Genomic DNA, 16099 nt, shown 5'->3' with positions numbered 1-16099 from the left:
CAGCCACGGGTGCCTGGGAGCGGCTGGTGTCCTCGGGGATAAAGCCGCAGCCGAGGTCACAGTTCTGCTCCTTCGTGGCTCCGTCGCACCACATCAAAGGGCCTCGCTTCCACACGCCCTCCCGCGCCGGCTCCTCCTCGGCCGCCAGCAGCAGCAGCGGCTACAGCAGCTCCCACAGCCACGACTCTTACCGCACCAGGAGAGTTCACCCAGACGACAATCTGAGTCCCGGCGGTGTAGCCAAGGGCAGCGGCGGGACCACCCGCTTGTCCAGCGCGACTACAAAATGTTCCTGCCAGGAGTGCATGGAGGAAGACGACGAGGAGGACTTGGACCCCACCCGCCTCCGCTCCCTCATCCAAAAGAACTGCACCAATGCCTCCACCACACAGCTCAAGATGTCCATCTCTAAGTTCTCCCAACTCAACTTGTCTCATCTGGGCCGCTACTACAGCTACAGCATGCTGAGCAACGACAGCACGGAGAGCATCGTGGAGGAGTCCCTGGCCAGCACGTGCGACAGTCTGGGCAGCAAGATCGTCAAGTCCCAGAGCATACACTTGATGGGCAAAGACAAGGACGCGAGAGCCGAAGTAGTACCGGGCGGCATGACCAGAGACATAGTTTCTGTGCCGAATTTCGGAGACTTGAAGGAAGGGGAGGGAAATGAAACGACTTCCCAGATGCCGGTGAACCAAGTCAAGGTCATCACGGTTCTGCCAGCCGAGGGTCCGCCAGAGGCCAGCTTGGAAGATGACCCAACTGACTTGGTGGCGGGTATTAAAGGCCGTCTTGCCTTCACTCACGATGATCATCTGCGGTCGGCTGACACCAGCATCAGCGAGAACCTCATGTCCTTCTCCTGCACCACTGACAGCAACCTCAGCAGCAACACTAACCTCTGTGGCTCCACCAGCAATGCCGTGGGGGGGCTCAGCAGTTTCTCCAACCCAAACTACGTGGGTTTTGACCCTGGACGGGAAGGCGGTGGTGGTGGACTGCTGAGTCAGGACTACTGGCGGACTGGCGCGCTGGACCTGGAGAGCCTCCGACACAAGGAATTCGCTGAAATACTGAGGACGCCACCAGACTCTGGCATCGGCCTGGGCGTGGAAATGGAGCGGCGCACTCCCCTTGACTTCAAGCTCGCCACCCTGGAGGACTTCGTGACCTTTGACAGCCAGACGGCGCGGTTCAGCAAGACCCACACAGACGATCAGCAACAGGAGGGCACCAACGGGGCCCCGGCCGGCAAGACGCCACCCACCACCACCTCCAGAGTAACGTTCTCCTCTGGTCACTCTAAGAATGACTCCACGGGCGGGCAGCAGCAGCCTGGAGCTCCAAGTGGGGCCTCTGAAAGGGACAGAGACCCTCCGCCTCCTCGTATTAACCCTTTCATGAGGGAGGAGCCGCTGCTTGAGCCCCAATCCCCTAGTGCAATGTATATCGTGGGAGGGAAGGAAATGGACCAGATGACGGCCTTCAAGCGGCCGATATCAGTGTGGAAACTCGACTTGCCTTTTTAATGGCCAGCGTCCCTAGGAGTGTAGTGTTACCCGAGACCGTGATGATGTAATATAGAGTTGCCTTCCATCCATTACAGAGATGCATTTTGTACAAAGAATATGAGGAATCACATTAATTCCAAGCTTAATCATTCCCAGGATATACATACATATACATATATATATTTTTCCTCTTAGGTAGCCGCCCGAATGTGAGTAATATATTTCTCTTATATAAACGTGCGTAATATATCTGTCCAAGTATCCCGTCCTGTGCTCGCGTAGCTTCTTGCCGCTGTGTGTTTCCGTCATCAACAGTTTAATGTTAATCCTCAACATTTAGTCACGATGCTGTGAATCTCGTTGGCCTGCGGTGTTTTAGTGCTTATCGTTTTTGCATGTTTCATAGGTTTATTGTACATCAGTTACCGGCAGCCTCCTTGGTGTATCAGTTGTTGTATGTTCATTACGCCACACCGTCATTTGTTCAGACGCGGCTTGGCCGAGGCGCCGCCGCGGGGCAGCGCGGTGGAGGCACCGCCCGTCGGCGTCAGCATCCAGACGTCCCTGTCCAACCGGCATGTCTTGGGTTGAATTCTGTTGCTGCTTCCAGTATTACCTAAAGCTACATGTTATTGACAAATAGTTTTATGTTGTACATAGGCTACAGAAGACACGTTTGTCTAAAAAAAAATAGGTATGGAGCAACTACTGAAGCTAGTGTTCAATAGTTAATTAACAAAAGACTTCTGGACCCTGTCCTATCAGCGTGTGACCACCGTGGCGGCGGCACGTGGCGTGGCGGCGGCAGCGTGAGGAGCTGCCGTCGCCCACCGCCAACAAGGAAGGGAAATCAGGCCAAAGTCCTAGCAAGTACTTTCAACGTGTTTTGTTGTGTTTGCGGAATAGTTATGTTATTCACAATTAAGGAAGCCCCACTTGTGTTCTGAGGGTGTTGTTAGTGACCCCGAGCGGCGTGTGCCAAAGACGTGAGGGAGGCGGGCCAGCCTCCGTCGGATGTCCCAGTCTTCAAACATTAGGTAATAGTAGGACAAGGAATACTGGCATTGTATCATGGTTTAGTATTATGTTATAGCTGTTCTAAATGAACATTGTGGTAACGAACTTCGTCCAAAGCTGAACCAATCAAGTAGGCGGTGAGCCTGACGAGCCGTGCGGAGGGCTGCTGTGTGCGAGGGTCTTGCCAGGGGCTCGTGGAGACTCCTTGAGGCTGGCTGTGGCTGTGGCTGGGTCTGCTGTGTGGTGTTTGTTGGACTGCATGGGCGTGTGCATGTAGACTTTTTTTCACCTTCCTTCCTTCCTTATAAATATGTCCCTTCCGTAGAGGCAAGACTATCTTTCGACGACCCATCGCGAGACAGCTTCACGACGAGGAAGTGGAAGAGAGCTTTGTATGCCTTTTTTTTATCAATTTGAGCTTCATTCCTTTTCTAAATTCCTCGTCCAAAGAGCTAACTTCAGTAATAGACAAGTAGCACTCGAAAAATATTGATCAAAAATGTGAACATGTACATATATTTTATCTCTGGCGAGGTCACTCTTTTAGTAAAATACAAGAGTTCGCGGCGCGTCTGAACCCCCGAACACCACCGAACATTGAACCGAGTTGTCGAGGCAGTAAAGCAGAAACCTGAACAACGATGGTGCAGCCCCGCGAGGCAACACACACACACACACACACACACACACCGGAATTAATTTCCTCTCCAAACTTTGTGTAAGTCGAGGGCAGCACCGCACCTGTGTTACGAACTCGACAAGTGTCCATATTTCCATGTTGCTTCTTTAGTCTACGTTGACCCTCACTGGCTTTTAATCCTGCCATTGCCGTCCCCTGAGTACACGGTTCATTCCTCATTAAGAGTTGTCCATTGATATCAAGTCACCTTAAACTGAACATATCCAGTTTGCCATTTACCATGTTGACGTACGAGTAGGCTACTGATAATCTCGTGTGGCAGATGGTAACAATGTGCTTCTTGAGGTCATTCACTGGCCGCTAGTCACCTCCACCCCAATGATTGTTTAATCCCGAGTCGAGATATCTCAACCAAGGCATGAACGAGTCGCTAAGGTTGTGGTTTCCCCCCAAAAATTGAGCCTACAAGATGACACGCCACTTTATCTCCTCCCCATTTCTTATTTCGTTTTCCTCATCTGTAACCTAACCATCTAGTTTCTCACTTGATATTAAATTTTCTCTTCCTTATTCTTATTCCTCGTTACCCTTTATTATTTGGTAGTGAAGGTTCCTATTTGGTCTGTAAACTTTGTACGTAATAGGAGGTAATTTTCCTTTATTTTGAGAGTAGAAGTTATGTTGTGCTGATTCGATGTATAAGGATTAAATCATGGAAAAGAACTTATATCAAAACTGGGGGAAATAATCTCCTTGTATCAATATCTAGCGAAGCCTAAAACGAAGCTTCGCCGCAAAGGGTCGTGACAACGTTGCCAGACTGTCGTACTCAGGATCTTATAATTTCCCGATTTCCGACCCAAAAACTGTCTCCTCCACCCCGATAACTAGATTCATTTATAATTACTGAAATGGTTAGTTATTGGTGGGTTTTTTTTTGCAATAGTCATGGGTCAGAAACTGGTAAATATGATGTTCTGAGCAACGTTGCCAGATTGTCGTACTCAGCCGCTTATATTTCCCGACTTCCTACCCCAAAAACTGTTTTCTGGACCCCAATAACTAAACTCACTTAGAGTTATCGTTAAAAGAGTTGGATCCTGATGTCTCTTGGCAATAGTTAGACGTCAGACACCGGTAAATACATGCTCTAAGTACGATAACCTGGCAACGGTGGTCTCGTGAACCCGCCGCGGCCATTTCAGGAAGAGCCACGGTCAGGGTCAGTGGGTGTGGGAGGTTGTGTGTTACCGTTATGTTCATGCGGCGATTCATTACGTGGTCTCTAAATAACCATGCAATGAAACCGCCTGGAAATGACTAAAGCACGACCTTCCGGAGTCACTGATCCCCACTGATGCTCTGTTTTGAAGTGGAAGCAGGCTACCCTCAGTGCGTGGACAACATGGCCGCCGTGTGTCTGTTTACAGTGGCCATTTTCACCCTTTTCTACGGTTTTTCGGAAGTTTTGAAGGTTAGTAGGGGGATATGTATGACAGAACAAGAGGGTTAAGAGGTTAAGATTCGTTTTAGGTCCGTGCCAGTATCTCATTACCTACCTTATGAAACATCAGTATCTCTTCATATATCTTTTCTACAAACCTTCAACAGTCATGGAAACGCTTTGAAAATCCAATTCAAGGACTTTTTTTTTTTTTTACTCTTGAAAATAGGGGATAATGTTTACGAAACCGCGTCGCCTCCTCTGCTGGCCGCGGCGACTCGATCTGCAGCCGGTGTTGCGAGAAATACCTCCTCGCTGAAATAAGTCACATATACATGAGGGGGGGTCCAGGGGGGGGATACGCCCCCCCTGGTTAGAAGGGGGGGTCGAGGGGGGCGCAGCCCCCCCGTTAGTAGGTCGTAAAGTTCGGTTGGAGTAGTTTAAATATGCTCCCCGACCCTAAGCCCTCTGCGAGCTATTTTGCGGCTTCGGCGGCTGCAGCGTCGCTAGAGGAGGTGACGTGCTTTCGTAAACATTATCCCCTATTTTCAAGAGTAAAAAAAAAGTCCTTGAATTGGATTTTCAAAGCGTTTCCATGACTGTTGAAGGTTTGTAGAAAAGATATATGAAGAGATACTGATGTTTCATAAAGTAGATCATGAGATACTGGCACGGACCTAATACGAATCTTTACCGAACAAGAGCATTTCGAAGCGTTAGTGCAACCAATGTTAACCGCAAGGCCTGGTTTAGTGTGTTGGTGACTCAGATCAGATGAGGTTAGGTTAGTTTATTCAGTTATTTTTGGTAGTGTGCTGGTGTGGATTTTTTTCCCCTAATGACTGCAACAAGATCAGGCCAACCATGTAGCCATAGACATTTGTGAATATCCAGGTTCATGAGGCCAGAAGAGAATGCCCGTAGTCATTCACACCTGCAGAGAGTAATGAAGTAACCTAATCCTTTTTATGCGGGAATCGTGAGGGTAACATGTCCCATAAACTGTATGTTGCTTGTAGGCTGTAGCTCTTACTGTACAAGCTTTAAAACCCTTGCCATGAGATAACGCTCTCCTCTAAGGATCTTGCGGTACTTGACAGCTGATATATCAAAAAACAAGGACAACCATTCCTTACTGATAGTTGAGAGCATTCCTTAACGAAATTTATATACATAGTGAATTATAAAAGTACAACCCCAACTTGTCTATGTGCACTACAATATGTTTTCTGTCAGGATATTGTATTGTATAATAGAAATGACGTAACACTCCTGGTTCAATGAATATGAACATGTACAACACTGTCTTGTGTCATTGTTTGCTTGATAATGAGGGATGCCTGGCTGTGATTTCCACAAGCAATGAACCCCTTTTACACTTGCTATCAAATAGAAATACAAGTACAAGTTGGTGATAAAGCAGCCTTGAACCTCCATAAATTTCACTACAGAAAGTTGCTGCCATTCATGTTCTCTGAAATACTAAGATCATTGAAAACCATACAAGTGCATAACATGAAAACCTTATTTGCCTTTTTTTTTTTTTAAGTTCAATCATTTCTGTAAATTGGGATGACTGGTATTTTTGGTGTTTGTGTTCTGTGTTTTATAATTGCTTCAAACTATTTGTGTCCTTTTGTGCCAAAAATAGATAGATTTCAAAGCGTACAGTTTTGATTAATGGCAGCTAAAGCTTGTACGAAGCCCCAACATGCAATGGTGCAGCTTCACTAGAGCATGAGGAGGCTTTGAACAAGCACTCTTTTTCCCATTTTAAACTCTTCTGCAGCTGTCAGTGAGATTTCTTAGGCACTACAAGGTGACCAGACATTTTTTACTTATTTTAAAATTTTACTCTTTCTTTGGGGGGGGACTGGCACGGCCAAAGTTACCTTAATTTAGAGTAAGGTTTAAAACTGATTGAAATTTCCACCCCATCAACACAAATTATTGTTGAATTGATAAAACTTGTGGCGTGGCTAACATTGTAATGATGGTGTTGCTCAAAATAAGATAGACATCTCTTATGCTATTAAACATTCAGCTGGCAAATTAAGGTTCAGTATGACTGTGGAGCCACTTTGGGTATATTTATTTCATTGTATATTTTCGTGTGGTTTCTCTGTCTCTCATATGGTCTGTATCCCCCAAAAAAATTCAAAACTAAGGATCTTTATTGAGCATTTCTGTATGAACAATATATTGTTACATCATTTTCCGTGGAGAGACACACAGTTTTTTGTTGTTACCGTTAATTTGCTTCCTGTGTGTGCTTTTATTTTATCTAGTCGTTTTTAAATAGTTTTAATATAAAAGAAGTTAACTATGCTAGTGGGGTCCCATTTTTTTGTCATTTGGATTGGACAACCTCTTCGTCCAGGCTGTTCAACTGCTCACTCCATCTATTGGAAAATATTTCTTGATGTCTTTTGTCCATCTCATCTTCTTCAACTTCGTTTCATCTCCTTATTTGCTCTCCCGTCCTATACAAACATATTTTTTCAATTCTGTTCCCTCCCTTCACTGCCTTGGGCTCTGCAGTCATGTCACCTCTCTTCTTTCTTTTATGGACGGCAGCTCCAACTTTTCCAGTCTTTCCTTGTTAACTTTGTGTGTGTGAACGTGTGGGGATGTGTGTGCGTGTATTCGAAGAGAGTGGTTTTAGTTGTCTTGTAGAGAAGATAATCCAGTATTCAAAGTGTGCGTGGTGGCAGAGGCACCAGGTTATCTAAGTGCTCCTGCAGGACATGTTAGCTAGCTAGTCAGGAGGTTGAGAGCCAGAACAAGAAGTATAGAAGTCGTTACAGTGATAACAAGTTCATATAAAGTCATGTTAGCTCTAAGGGTTATTACCAAGCAGCAGTATTGTGTGCTGTTTTTTGGGAAAAATAATTACTTTTTGGTCAGTTTTCATCCCTCTTAAATATTTAGTTATCTTTGCTGGTTTTGTTAGTGTTCTCAGTTTCCTCCAATCAAAATATTTATGAATGGACATTCACCAGCAGTGAGACTAAATAATTATCTTGCTGTATAGAGTGTAATGTATTGTGATGAATATTATGCTGTGTTGTAGAGTATTACTGCCCCTTCATCATTGGACAGTTTGTCTTGTTAAATATTTACTTACCATGATTTGTCTGGTATTTGTTCCCCATCTGTCCCTGTGCTGCCTTGTCCACCACCAGCATGGGACAGTTTGCAGGCAATGCATAGAAATTTTATTTGAACCACCAGAGTGGCTGAAACCCAATACCCAGTGACCAGGTCTTGCCCCAAGGAGTGACTGCACCTCCTGGTGTGACTCTCCGTCCAATGGGCTGTTGCTTCTGGCTTGTTTCTTGAAGGTATCTTACCTTGTTGAAATTATTGGTAAATCCCGTGTTAAACTTATTACCTGGCTCATCTCTAATAGAAAATCTTAAGTTTTATGTTCATGTTAGGTAGGGAAAAAAATTCAAAACTTATTATAGTATAGCTTTCCTATTATCTGAAACCAATGATGATAAAACTTTCAGCCTCTCTGTTGTGCTATAGTGTTCACCACTGCCAGATGGGGACATGAATGTAACATTTATACATTTGTAGATAATTTAACTATAAAACAGTAAATGTACATAGCAGTTATTGAGTGTTATTTTATCAATACCTCTTCACTGAATGGTGTGTATAGTCGGGCTAAGCAAGTTTACCCACAGCCTTGAAGAATTATTAAGAAATGTTAGTTACTCCATTATGAAGTGTCATGAAAACTTCTTTTTATAATGAGAGGAGTGCTAATACTACTTGAACGTTTTTTGAGTTCTTACTGTGGATCTTCTATTGTTCACTTTTAGGGAGTGCAGTGACTTTTTTATCTGCCTCAACTCTGTTGTCAGTAGCCCAGGTGTAGGATATGTACTTGGCTTCTAGGTTATCAAAGCAGCTTAGTTTTCACTTAAAATGCAGGAGCAATGATACTACCAAAAGACAGGTACCATTGCTCAATGCCAGACCAGCAGTCACTGTACCCCCACAGATACACATTAGGCACATCACAAACCTTTCTGCCAAGCATTTGTTTAACACTAGTGAAAGCATTATCAGCTTAATGAAAAATGCTCCATTTTCCTTTACTTAATGAAAGTTGTAAGGCGTATCAGGTTCACGTATTCATGTTGTATTCAGTTTTATTTTGTTCCATATTCTAAAACGTCATGATGAACCTCCTCAAACACCGGGTTGGTTACTGTCAGCTAATGACTGTGTCAGACACAAGGTTTGCAGGCATGAACTTTGTAAAACTTATTAGGGGATTGCTTCTCTGTTTGAGTCTCCAGTCCTGCAAAAAGTTTTTTAAAACCAGGTAGAGTATTTACCTATTTATAGTGTCTGAGCTTAAGCTCAGACAGTCCTGTCTCCCAATCTATATTTGTCCAACTTTTCTTTCAGTACACGTTTCTCATTCCTATGCCCTTCAGTTTGTAATTAATACCACAAAATATTGGGGGCTTCATGGTGCAGTGGTTAGCACACTCAGCTCACATTCAGGAGAGCCCGGGTTTGATTCCCGGGAGGAGTGGAAAAATTTGGGCGGCTTTTCCGATACACTACACCCCTGTCCACCCAGCAATGAATGGGTATCAGGTATTAATCAGGGGTTGTGTCCCGTCTCCTGGGATCTGTTCCCTTCTCCTATAATTCCTTCCCCTTCTGTCTCTCACCAGCATATGACCACAGATGTTGCGCCGACTAAACGAAACTTTACAACTTACCGCAAAATATTTTGACCAGAAACTCTTAAGTACTGATTCATTTTGGTTAGGCTTGCTTCTTCTTTCATTTACAAGCCCAGGTGTAGGATACGGCTTCTAGGTCATCAAAGCAGCTCAGTTTTCACTTTGACGCAGGAGTAATGATACCACCCATTGAGACTGATGCCCATTATTGGTTGTGTGTAATAAAATTATGGGGATTACACTAAACTTTTCTGTTCAGCATGATACATATAGTTTACAAAGACTCAAACATTAACAGGCATTTTTTTACAGATTATACAGGGAAACACCATACAGAGAGGATTGAAAAATATTTCCAATTAAAATAAAGAATCAAGCGGATCTTTATCAGAATATGTTCAGTCATTTTGCAGATACAAGCCAAATGTATGAAATGTATTGTAAATAAGTTATATCTAGTGTGTTTATCTAACACTTGTATTGGGGAAGCTTACATAGCCTTGTCATCAGTATTATGCAAAACCTAAATGTACACCTGAACCAAACAACCAGCATGAGGAAACCTTTACTTAACTCATCAAAAAGATAGTACCAATTCATCACAAGTCTTGTGTTGGGGTGTGGGTCAGTGTCATTTAGTATGAGGACTGATACACACTTTAAATGTTGCTCAGTACCTACGAGTTTGATTTATTAAAAATATTTTTAAATTATTATAAAAATTTTGCTTGAATAATTTATATATTCTTGTATCAACCATACTCTGTCCTTTCAGATTCCTTGATTCCTTTGTACGTAAGATGGTTCCGTGTGTAGGACATAATACATGCTGAGGAAATAAGGTAAGCTTCTAAATGCTTTATTGAAGTTGTATATTGACTCCAGATCAAGTAAATTGAAGTTTATTAAGAAGGTAGGCGAGTAGGAAGTGGGGGCTGTACAATTTTTAAATCTTTATAAGCAGTGATGTAGGAGTTTATACCTGAATATGAAAAAAAAAAAAATTTTAGATTTTATGAAAATTCACTTATAGATTTTGTGACCACAGAGTTTCTTATGAATAATGTTGAAAAAAGCAGACTGGAGTCCTTGCTCCAGATCATGCTAATCATCAGGATATTGGTACCTTGACCCTTGAGAATCAGAGCAGTCCCATCCTCATTGATTTTACTAAACTGCACCAGGGAGTGATGTCTGGTACATGAAGAAATATAAAATTCTAGCTTTACTAAAGCCGTGACTCATGAGACACTATGCAGATTATTAGTAGACATTTCATCTTATCTTGAAGTAAATTTAAAGAATGGATGTATTTAACAAAAATTAGGTTATGCATAAGGTGAAATGAGTTGATAACTATACCTAGGTAGATGCCACCTAAATATTAGCATCTCCCACCCTCACTTGCTCCCTTGAAGAACCTCTCGGGACCCAGTGAGCTGCATGACCTCCTAACTAATAAAAATCTTGGGGTATCCTAGTAAGCACTTTCACAGCAGAGAAAAGGAAAATGAATTCCTGACTAAAAAATAAAACTTTGTTGAAATTCTATATATATATTTCTTTTCAAAGTTTGCTCAAGATAGGTCTTAAAAGCCATAAGAAACAGTATTTCTATGCAATTATTTACAGTAATCCATTCTTATGTACTGCCAACCTTAGTGAATTTTAACACTATTGCACAAAGAAACGATCCGCCTCTGCTCACTGGGGATGCTTTGAAGACGTTGGGCCACATCCATGAACAAATATTGATGGCACAGTTTTAATTGGACGCAGGTAAACAGTTCTAAAATTTTGTCATCCTTGAACAAAATATTGATGGCACAGTTTTAATTGGATGCAGTAAACAGTTCTAAAAAAAATTCATCCTTGAACAAAATATTGATGCCACAGTTGTAATTGGCTACAGCTGAACAGTTCCAAAATTGTTAAAAAATCACATGAAAAATACATTAAAACAAATATCTAGATTTTAATATACACAACAACAACAAAAAAAAAAAAAAGAGATTTGAATGTTTGAGGAAATTTGTCTTAGAAATTCCAGCAATGAACGTGGCCCGTACAGACACAGTGAAAAGCACTCCTGATGACTATATCTAAGCAAGTGATTTTCCTATAATTACCAGAATGACTTCTCAGTGTGTATTAGTCAACATATCTTCAAGGCAATTTTCTACACCTTTATTTATATGATGTGCATTTTGATGAAGTGCCCATAGTTATAAATATCCCTGGCAGCACCACACTGTCTTTTGGCCTCCCTTTAACTTTCTTGCACTAATTGTGAATAATTTTCTTATGTGGATATGGAGATGTAAAGGTACCTGTTTATTGTAATTATAATTCATGAGTAAAACTGAGCAAAAGACCTTACCAAAAGTTTGTGAGGTCTGACTGTATATTTAAAATGGCCCCAAGAGTTTGTAAACTTTTGACTTGTGAATAATTGGGTTAACAGAGCAATGTGACGGAGAAAACTGTAAAAAAATACAAAACCACCAATTATTGAGGCTGCTTGCAACACTTTCCTTTTACATCTTCAGCCACATAATATCCACTTCTTCATCTTCCACATCAGACAAGTTCAGTCATGCTTCCTCGCTTTCAATATAACATTTAAGGTGCAAACAAATTTCCAACATCTGTACTCAGTGGAGAGAGTACTCTTATGCAGTTGAATCCGAGAAGTTTTAGGTCCCTACAGAGTTCGGGATGAATAACTCTGGAGGGCCCCGAAACTTCTCAGATTCGACTTGTAATACGGCCCCTAAACCGAACTCTGTAGGGACCCGAAACTTCTCGGATCCAACTTGTTATATAGCCTGAAGAGTCAAGGGCAGATTGGTTTTCACTAAAGCATGACCAGTGGGACAGATTATCACAATCCAAATCAATCCAGTAACAGCTAAGATAAAACAATATATATAATTCTCCTTAATAATACTTTCAATCACATAGGTATAACTTGTACAAGCTAATTCAAATATCTAGAAGCAGTAGTTCCCTGGCTAAAGGAAGCATAAATGTAGATTTCTGAAAAAGTAGAGCCAAAATATTTGTACATGAGCCAAAACATGTACATAGAATTGAGAATAAAAAATTAGATTGTTATTATTCTCTGTAAATTCTTGAGAGGACAAAGAGGCATCACTACGTATTCAGCATTTCCAGAGAGTAATTATGCTTGAAACACACAGCCCTTGGAGGAACTAAAAATGGATCAAATCAAAACCAGCATGAAAGAAACGTCAATTACATATTTATGCAGTATAGGAGTCTTTCTTTCGCTAGCAGATGTGCCGAGTGCATGCCTCTTTTCCCTCAACAGAATCACCTGAGCACAACATTTGTTCTCAGTCACTTCTATGGTACATTTCTCTCCTTAAAGTAATGGGTGGAGCTTTATTGTTTGTAGACAGCTAGCCTCATTCATATACAATGATATCCTAAAGAGATATTGTGTGAGTTTAAATGATCTATGCAAGAAAGATGACTTAAGTTCTAATGACCTATTTGACAGATAAAAGACCAGTTGAGAAAATAATGGAGTAGAGGAAGACTAAAGTTAATGGAGGTTATTTCAGAGTCATCTTTGTGGAGAGACCACTGCTAGGATATGAGTTCCACGTATATGTCAATGTCAAGGAAATGAGCTCCACTAAAATATGAACTGGAAAAATAAATTAAAGAACTGTATACACTCCCTGGAATCCCTTAAAATTCTCTATAAGAATAATCCATTACTAGCACACTTATACAGCACTTCACTCAGAGTACGAAAAAGAGAATTACAATTACGGCTAAAACTCCAGATAATGCTCCGATGGCTGCCCATTGTCGGCGGTCTGAAAGAAAAGTTTAAAATATAATAAACCATTACTATCAGCATTTACTGAACACATTACAGGTACTAAACTTGACAGTTTAGTCCTTATAGCAGTGGTTTTCAAACTGCTTAATATGACGGCACACTAAGAAACAACTAATATTTTTGAGGCACACCTGCCCTTTCATATATATATATATATATATATATATATATATATATATATATATATATATATATATATATATATATATATATATATATATATATATATCTATATATATATATATATATATATATATATATATATATTACAATTTACAATAGTTTCATTATATTATGTACACAAATCAAAATCCCACCCAAATTTTCGCAGCACACCAAGGAGATAATGGCGGCACACACTTTGAGAATCACTGCCTTATAGCTATCACCTCTACATGTATAGTATAAATTTACACACAGCACTCGTAAACTTTAACTGTTTTCATGACCAACATGCTTAAACTGCATTGCACAGATAGTCCTCAAGTTACAACAAGGCTTGGTTCTGACAGGCAGATCATTAGTCAAATTGGTCATGTTGGTATGTCAAAATTTACAATAAAATAGAATAGTATTTGAATGTCCCACCACAAATAGAGCAGCATTCCCACACCTCCTGTCCTCCCCCTCTACCCCGCCTCTGTCCTCATGCACTTAATTGTCTCACACCATGAAGAGATTGAGCAGGCTTTATTACAGGCTTTCACTTACCGCTGGAGAGGTGCATGACCTTGGCCACTTTACTAAGGGTGTTCTCCATCTTGCTTTGCGTATTTTCCATCTCGTGGCCAAAGTCATCCAACATCCTGGAACATTGACAAAGTATTGGTACAAATATCATGAGCACATCATGCAGTCCATCACATACCATCAAATTTGTGATACGACTCATATCTGTTGAAAGTAAATAGGACATAATTATTCTTTGAAGTAAGAGAGAGACTTGGGTAATGTTACTGTTGGTTTAAGTGCTGGACATCAAATTGTAGCAAAGTATTAATTATTGAATCTTTTTCAGGCTACTGGTGGTTATACTCTCCAACCAAACAAGGATGCAGTAACACAAGACTCACACAGCCTGCTCATCCACTTCTTGTCCAATCTGGCGGGACATGTTTTTGAGGGTGCCCATTGATGAGGCTATTTGGTCCAGCTGGTCATCCTGCTGGGACATGATCATCTATGGACATAAAAGCAATGAGCTCCGAGGAAAATGAAAATAGTGTGTGTTGAAAATACAGACTGGCTCAGCAATGGAGGATTATCAGGTGTGGATGTGTGTCATGGGGAAGGTAAGAAAGTGGATGAGAGAAGAGGAAAAGGAACAAATACATGACAAAAAAGATAATTAAGGACAATGAACATTGGGCACAACTAAACTAGGATGCCTACCTGTTGCTGGGCCACTGTTCTCTCCACAAACTCATTGCTGGGGCTGTCCGCCTCATTGACCAGCCGGCTGTAGCGCGTGGCTCCGTGTGTTACTACCTGCGGCATCTTGAGGGGGCTGCTGTCGTCCACTGGCTGTTGAAGGGAAAGGGTCAGCCACACCAGAACCCGATGACTGCTTCGACAACTTGGTCTTACTGACAGTAGTTTTCAAGTGATGAGGTAGATAGTAAAATGTACCGAGGCAGGGCAATCCATTTTAAATTATGCCTAGTGTTCATAATTTGCTATACCTACAGGATATTTTACGTATTATACACATTGAGCATAAAAGTTAAATTACAAATACAACATAATTCCTTGTGTTGAAGTTGAAGTTTCCTCCCAGTTATATCTTTTTAATGTGTTTGGAGCTATAAATAAAATTACACGGACATCTGAAGCTTGACAAATATCTACTCAGAATACTCAAAGTAAAAAATATATATTATTGCAGTACTTTTAACTTTCTTGAATAAAATTTATCTTATCTACCTTCCAAGAATGTCCTTTCCCTGCATGCAATCATGGCAGCAAATACCTACATGCCTCATCTAAACAGACCATTCACACTACAAAAAAATATTCCATAAGAAATCAATATTGCTATCATATAAAAGAAATCGAGATTCTCAAAGCAAACTATTGCTTCCATTAACTTGGCAGTGTTGGTGATGAGTAGGTACACCAATATCACATTCTAAGTAGTGACATCATATACTTGTATCTGACACTGGGCAATAAATCCAACATCACAATACTTATTCAAACAAAGGTAGTAGTGTACCCAGCTGCCTCAGTCTGCCTTTTTATAGTGTTTCAAACTACAGCACCAACTGCCACGTCTCAGGAAAGCTTGAATTATAAAGATATTTATCATATGGAAATTTCCTGGACTACTTGACACACTAAACTACAAAAATATATTTATCTAGAGTCAAGTATGGAGTAAAACAAAGCTTGCTAATAAAAATTGTGCAATGTTATTAAATCTTCCTGTAACTTACCATGGTTAAACCTCTAACCCAGCATTTGGTTTTCTGGCAACTCCCTTTTTACAGCGTGTAATAAAGATCATGCTTTCTAAGGATACTTTGATAAAGTGCTACAGATTGTTTACAGAGTCGTCATCATCACCATGATAACTGGAGGTTGACTGAAAAGTTTTTGTCCACTTTACTGGACTTCAAAGAATCATTGGGGCCACTGGACTGTGTCCATATATTCATCTGTATATTCAAAATTAAACTGATGTGGTAAATAAAAAATAAAGCAGTGCCAAGAGAGTCTGATCATGCACTAAAGAAAAAAAAAGCTAGAACTTCAAGCTCAAAGAATCTAAGCAAGTCTTGGCAGTCATTTTTGACCTTCAGGGGCTGCCACCTCCTCCTCCAGACTAGATTTTAACTTGTCGCCCACTAAATCTAACCATCACTATAAAATTACAACAGCTAATAGCAAAGGATT

The 16099-nt window shown here is 41.1% G+C and overlaps 2 protein-coding genes across 8 annotated transcripts in view; one reads left to right on the top strand and one right to left on the bottom strand.

Moving 5' to 3' along the window:
• The window catches only part of LOC127006985 (uncharacterized), a 120090-nt gene extending 105787 nt beyond the window's left edge, over positions 1-14303 (top strand). For 2 of the 3 annotated variants that reach the window (XM_050877428.1, XM_050877431.1), the window contains 3 exons: positions 4-4642; positions 10103-10169; positions 14223-14303. In XM_050877428.1, the coding sequence (XP_050733385.1) occupies positions 4-1529 (1526 nt within the window). In that variant the 3' untranslated portion in view covers positions 1530-4642; positions 10103-10169; positions 14223-14303. Of the gene's footprint in view, positions 1-3; positions 4643-10102; positions 12031-14222 lie in introns of those variants that run through there. The other variant, XM_050877429.1, reaches the window with a different exon arrangement.
• LOC127006986 (syntaxin-6-like) overlaps positions 6137-16099 on the bottom strand; it is a 48566-nt gene continuing 38603 nt past the window's right edge. For all 5 annotated transcript variants that reach the window (XM_050877434.1, XM_050877433.1, XM_050877432.1 and 2 more), the window contains 4 exons: positions 14597-14728; positions 14278-14384; positions 13916-14010; positions 6137-13178 (listed from right to left, as the gene is read on the bottom strand). In XM_050877434.1, coding sequence (XP_050733391.1) covers positions 13102-13178; positions 13916-14010; positions 14278-14384; positions 14597-14728 — 411 coding nt within the window. In that variant the 3' untranslated portion in view covers positions 6137-13101. The remainder of the gene's footprint in view (positions 13179-13915; positions 14011-14277; positions 14385-14596; positions 14729-16099) is intronic.

Source organism: Eriocheir sinensis, chromosome 34, assembly GCF_024679095.1.
Source record: "Eriocheir sinensis breed Jianghai 21 chromosome 34, ASM2467909v1, whole genome shotgun sequence".
Taxonomy (NCBI): domain Eukaryota; kingdom Metazoa; phylum Arthropoda; class Malacostraca; order Decapoda; family Varunidae; genus Eriocheir; species Eriocheir sinensis.
Note: the sequence above shows the minus strand (reverse complement) of the source record. Positions and strands in the feature narration are given on the sequence as shown.